This window comes from Gobius niger (assembly GCF_951799975.1).
Source record: "Gobius niger genome assembly, chromosome: 2".
NCBI lineage: Eukaryota > Metazoa > Chordata > Actinopteri > Gobiiformes > Gobiidae > Gobius > Gobius niger.
In genome coordinates, this window is record NC_136853.1 from 31064722 (window position 1) to 31070721 (window position 6000).

At 38.1% G+C, this 6000-nt stretch overlaps 1 protein-coding gene across 1 annotated transcript; it reads left to right on the plus strand.

Moving 5' to 3' along the window:
- The first annotated feature begins 1132 nt into the window (after positions 1–1132).
- On the plus strand, positions 1133–3119 carry rps16 (ribosomal protein S16). The gene is made up of 6 exons (XM_079552071.1): positions 1133–1214; positions 1304–1355; positions 1729–1830; positions 2185–2281; positions 2362–2409; positions 2935–3119. Exons 2-6 carry the CDS (start codon positions 1308–1310, stop codon positions 3078–3080), a joined length of 441 nt encoding a protein of 146 aa, XP_079408197.1. The 5' UTR covers positions 1133–1214; positions 1304–1307; the 3' UTR covers positions 3081–3119.
- The last annotated feature ends 2881 nt before the right edge of the window (positions 3120–6000 follow it).

The following is a 6000-nucleotide window of genomic DNA, read 5'->3' on the forward strand; positions in this document are numbered from 1 at the left end:
CATTGCCTTGGAGACAATATCTAATTAAATATATGCACGGTGTATATTTTTGTCAACAGGATAGGATAGTTTTACACAAGAAGACAGAGTAAAAAGTCAAAGCAGAAGATAGCTTAACTGTAAAGTGTCCTGTACTCTTGTTTGTGTTAGCGTCAAAAGACTTGGAAGAAGAAACCCAAAATAAACCAGGATGGGCCTGGGGGCAATAACACAATCAATTTGCAAATAATAATAATAATAATAATAATAATAATAATAATAATAATAATAATAATAATAATAATAATAATAATAATAATAATAATACTTTACATTTTTAATAAAAACCTCGAAGAGCTACAGCAAACTAAACAAAAATATAACCAGACAAGCAATTAGCAAAAACCCCAAAAAATATAAAGGAAAAAACAGCAGAAAAGCAGTACAGAACAGGCCTACTAAAACACTAAAAAGATTTTTTTTTTTAACCTTTTCCACCCTCGGCGACATCATGAGTAGGCTACCTCACCATTTTTTATCATTTTGATTTGCTGCCCTCTTGTGGCAATACAAAGTAAAATAAAAGATGTCGGTGTAAGTTTACTTTACCCCAAAATTAGCTAATTAATCTACTCAACATTGTTTGTCTGAGAAGCTGTACTTGGCTTTCACGAAATATTCTTTACGCATGGATGTGCCGTCTCAAACGATCGACGACGTGTGGTTCGTGTCGCACCGGACTGTCAATGCATAACACCAGGGGGCGCAATTTAGCGTAAAACTCATCAATGGACAGTCAATGGTACAAGTCTAATCGAACTCTGGTTACATGACAAAAGTGTTTTTGTCATTCACGACCATAGATTTTAACTAGACTGTTTTCTCGACCTAAGTAAAAAAAGAAAGAAAAGGAAAATAGGCCACATGATAGGCTATTCAAAAAATGGTGAATCTGTCAACTTGAAAGCAACACTTGAAAGCAACTCTCACAAGTGATCCCTTTCGTTTCATTATAATAAATAAATAAATAAATAAAAATATTTTGAGTACATGACATGTACATTTAATGATTCTGATTCTGATCATGGATCATGAACATGGGTGGCTCGTTGGTTGTTCGATGAAACTGTCGTAAATGTACCGGAAAGTGAGCATAAACTGTCGTGAATCTGCCCCTGATCTGCGGCGTGTGAAACCCTGTCGGTCTCTCCGTACGGCGGCCCTAGCTGAAGACGGTGTGTGCCTTCTCTGATCCATGAACAAATCATAAAATAAAAATAATTCCCAACATTTTGTGTTAACTACGGTCTCTTGTGTTTTCCAGAATCATGCCGGCTAAAGGTCCCCTGCAGTCTGTCCAGGTTTTTGGACGTAAAGTAAGTAAATCGACTATCCGTTTTACACATGTGGTGACGCTTATGCTATCTGGCCTGCTGTGTAGCACGCTAGCTAAAAGTATTTCTGCACTACCGTGTTCTTGGCTTGCATTTTATGACATGAGTCATTATATTTACGCGACAAAGGTGATAAATAGCCGGTAGGTTATTCGAGAAGGTAAATGTCCCATAAGTAGCTAGCCTAAATGTTCGCCGGTCTGTGTTAAGTCACACCGTTTACACCCATCATGGCTTCTGTTGACAAAGTTATTCAGTGAAATGCTGGTACTAATCCATAATGTACCTTGATTCTAGTTTAATCACGCGGCAATGTATGTGTCTTGTGCCTAACTTTTTGATCATACTGTTATAGAAAACCGCCACAGCAGTCGCCCATTGCAAGAGGGGAAATGGTCTGATCAAAGTAAATGGCAGACCCCTAGAGATGGTGGAACCTGCCACCCTTCAGTACAAGGTACGTCTTATGAAATTAACCTAGGCCTACATGAATTTATGAATCTTTATACTCACACTATAGGTCGACATTAAACTCTAGATCAAACCATCCTTTACAGAAATGTGTTAACGCTTTCTAAATTAAACGCTATAAGTGACTGTTCAATATTTGACAACACTTTTGTGCAATCCATATATGCTCATTATTGGATGTCATTTTGATAATTGAAGACTGACTCAAAGTATAACCTGCTGTCAACATAGTACCATGATGACTTAAATGTGTTGTCCACATACTATAGCATTTAAAGTATTTCACTCCATTAAGACAATGTTGAGTAATGTTGCGCATCGTTTATGATTTTTTACACAGCTCCTTGAACCTGTACTGTTGCTTGGCAAGGAGCGCTTTGCTGGTGTGGACATTAGAGTCAGAGTCAAGGGTGGTGGACATGTCGCACAGATCTATGGTTTGTAAAAAATCTTTGGCTTAAGACTTTTAATTTGTAAATTTATATTTTTTGTTAATGATGCATTTGTCAATTTGCAGCTATCCGTCAGTCAATCTCCAAAGCCCTGGTCGCATACTACCAGAAGTGTAAGTATTTACCAAAATAATTCTTTGTTTTATAGTAAATTATATCACAAGTGTAAATTGATTGCGAAGGGTCTTCAAATTTAATTGAAAATTATATGGTTTCCAACATCCAGTGTCAATTTGGGGCTGGATTCCCCACGTAACTACAGTCAACACTTTGACACCAGATGTTGATTTTGGGCGTCATAACATTTGGACTTTCTGCAGTGTATCAATGTGTAATTCTGTGTGGCTGAAACATTTATCAGATTGTCATTGATTTAATATTCATTATCTAGAATATTCATTAACTTCAACACAATGATCACATGTGTGTAAATTTAGTGTTTAGTCCCTGAGATTAACGTTTGTTGCTCTTAAATGTGATGCTCTTAAAATGGTCTTGGACAATGACACTGGACAATGTTTTTAATAAGTACCCAGTCTTAAAACCTGCTGTTTTAATTGTACCTCGAGACATCCTGTTGTCCAGAGGTGGGTGGTGTTTGTACTGCCAAGATGTGAACTATCACTATATTTTTGCAGATGTTGATGAGGCATCAAAGAAGGAGATCAAGGACATCCTGATCCAATACGACAGGACCTTGTTGGTTGCTGATCCTCGTCGCTGCGAGTCCAAGAAGTTTGGTGGACCTGGAGCTCGTGCCCGCTACCAGAAGTCCTACCGTTAAATGTACTAAACCTTTTCATAATAAATCTGGGAATCGGAACGTTTTGTCATCTTTTAATAATCCTTTGAGTCCCCTGTTTACATGTTTGAGCTGACTGGTCAGGCTTATAGTGGACGTTTGTGCAATACTCTTATAAGATTATCCTCCAAAATAATGTATGTACGGACATGTATGTTTGCAAGCCATACACGATGGTTGTAACAAAGGCTAAAGCTACCTTAACAATCGCATCTCTGGGAATGACAAGTTGGTTGTCATGGATCGTATTTCAAGCTTTACCCCACTAGATGGGGTTATAGGAGCACTTTTAGCTCCTATTACCCCGTGGCTCTTGAGAGAAGCGTCACTAGGCCTCCCATAATGTGCTAAGTGCTTGAAAGTTATGCAGTAATGACCCACAGATACTTTGTAAATTATCTACAACGGCATATTTTATTTTGTTTGGAGGTAAAGGAGCTAGACGCACTGATAATATAATCAACAGACACTGGTGTTACTGTGCATGCGCAGAACTAATCAAAGTACCTTTTGATTTGGGTCAGGCTTAAATTATGTTCTACAAAGTTAGACGCGAAACTAGCGCAGGGAACAGAAGTGCCGCTCGACAAAGCCGTGCATCTTGACGTGACACCGAGAGTTCAACAACAGCAACTGCAGAGAAAACATGGCCCGCGTTTCTAACAGGAATGCACGCACACCATCGTGAACCTGGGCCATCATCATACGCAGATCTCTATATGAATAAATGCGTCAATCCACTGAGGTGTGCGGTGTCAGTGGCGCACGGCAATACACACTGCGTGCAAACAAAGAATCAATACCTGAAAAACAGCATATAGACATAGACTCATTTTTTATATAGGCTACAGTAGCCTATACATTTGCGGTTTAAAGGGGCCAGCTTCCCTCTGGTTACACCCACCTGTCAGCGGCACACACAGGTGATTGGATATGAGTCTGTTATAAGAAACGTGCTCTTCACTCGGCTGTGGCTCACCTCGAGCTGAACAAATGGGCTTCTTTAAAATATGACAGAAACCATTTACGCTATCCATTGTCATTGATAGACATTATGATTGATGCTTTACAGAGCAAAGTCATAATTTAGAGAAAATACTTTATCACACAACCTTGAACAAATAGGAGTGTTTTCTCTGATGATGAATGATGTCACTGGAGTGGAAACACAGAAGGGGGTAAATGAGTTATATTCAAGATAAGTGAGTGAGCAGAGGGTTAGCAGTTAGAATCTATTTTATTGCCTACTGTTTTTGTGTGGTTATTACACGTGTAAATATGCTTAGTTTATGAGTCATTAAAAAAACTGTAATTTCAATATGTTTAATGGCTCCGAACATCAGCTGCACATGACTCTGGGCTCTTCATAAACCGTCAGTCCTCAATGTTGGAAGATGCAATGAGTACTTTAACCTGGATTAAAAGTAATACAATAAGTATTTATAATTTTGGTTAAAAGTTAGCTATTGTAGTTCTGATCAGAAGCACAACATTAACAAACTATGAAAACGCAAGCGCCTAATTTTCTCCCATATATTTTACAACAAGAGCACAGATTCTCCAATAATGCATGTAACTCTTTAAATAGTTTTCTAAATCTGTCAAATACTTTGAGAAAGGCTGTCGATGCAGAATGGCAGCCAAATCTCTTTTCAGTCAGACTCTGCATCTGTAATAGACCAAGCTTGCAGTCACCCCATGTGACTGAATGAATCACTGACTCTAGTAGGGGTTCAAGCACTTATATAATAAGTCGATATAAATCTGAGTCATTGTTTAGAATATTATAAACAGTTTTTCAATATGTTTTATGTCAAAAACTTTAGCCAATTTGAAATTTGAAGGTGGATGCTTTATACTTTTACTTACAGATCACAATTCTCCATACCCAAGTTGTTCTTGTTTTGTGAGTGGAATTCAGCCCAGTACTCTGTAATATCACATATACTGTATATATATTGTTTATTGTTTAAAGATTTATTTATTTTATGTCTAAAGACAAAACACTGGAGTAATAGCACCTGTCCTTCCTCTGTTAACACCTCAACAGTGCACGTCTAACACCAACACAGATGTGTTAACCCAGGATGCATTCTGTCATCACTTGCACTTCATTCCTTGTTCCTCCCCTTCCCACATTAAGTGCACATGACACTGCTACCATATGTTATATCACATAACCCCTGAACAGAGATAACAACAAAATGCAACCTGGAAATTGAAAAGAGAAATTGCACTGATGTACCTTTATCGATCGCTGCTTTCCTCCTTGTTTTGTGGCAGCCAAATGTAATGTCTTTGCCAAGCCTCATTGACCAGAATGAGTAAACAACAACTGAGGGAGCAGGACAACAGGAGACAGGAGCAAATGCTGCCTTTGAATGAAGAATAAATGCAGTTTAACCAAGTGACATAACATGCAGACTGTAAGGGAAAAGTATTGCAACAGTGCATGATACAATGTAAACACATACAGAGGGAACCATATGTTTACATACACTATATAAAAGACACATTGCATTTTTTTTCTCAATGTCTGGCATGAAACCAGAATTCACTTTTCCTTTAGGAGGTCAATTAGAATTCTCAAAATTATTTCTATTACATTTTGTACTTTCTACAATGTCAGAAGTTTACATACACTAAAATTACTATAGGCTACTATAGGTTCTTATAGGCATGCACAAGTCTGGTTTATCCTCAGGTGCAATTTCAAGACGCCTGAAGACGCCAGTCATCACACAGATCAGAAAAAAGGCGGGTTCTGTGTCCCAAAGATGAAGGCGCTGTGGTCTGAAATGTGAATATCAACCCAAGACATATGCAAAAGACCTGGTGAAGATGCTGAACCTGGTAAGAGTTTGTCATTATCCAGAGTGAAACAAGAGGTGACACTGAGAGG

What these genes read in the sequence shown, in the direction of transcription:
- rps16 (XM_079552071.1), top strand. Translation starts at nt 1,308, where the DNA reads ATGCCGGCTAAAGGTCCCCTGCAGTCTGTCCAGGTTTTTGGACGTAAA. An exon ending in TCCAGGTTTTTGGACGTAAA is followed by an intron (nt 1,356 to 1,728) that starts GTAAGTAAATCG and finishes ATACTGTTATAG; the next exon opens with AAAACCGCCACAGCAGTCGC. An exon ending in CTGCCACCCTTCAGTACAAG is followed by an intron (nt 1,831 to 2,184) that starts GTACGTCTTATG and finishes TTTTTTACACAG; the next exon opens with CTCCTTGAACCTGTACTGTT.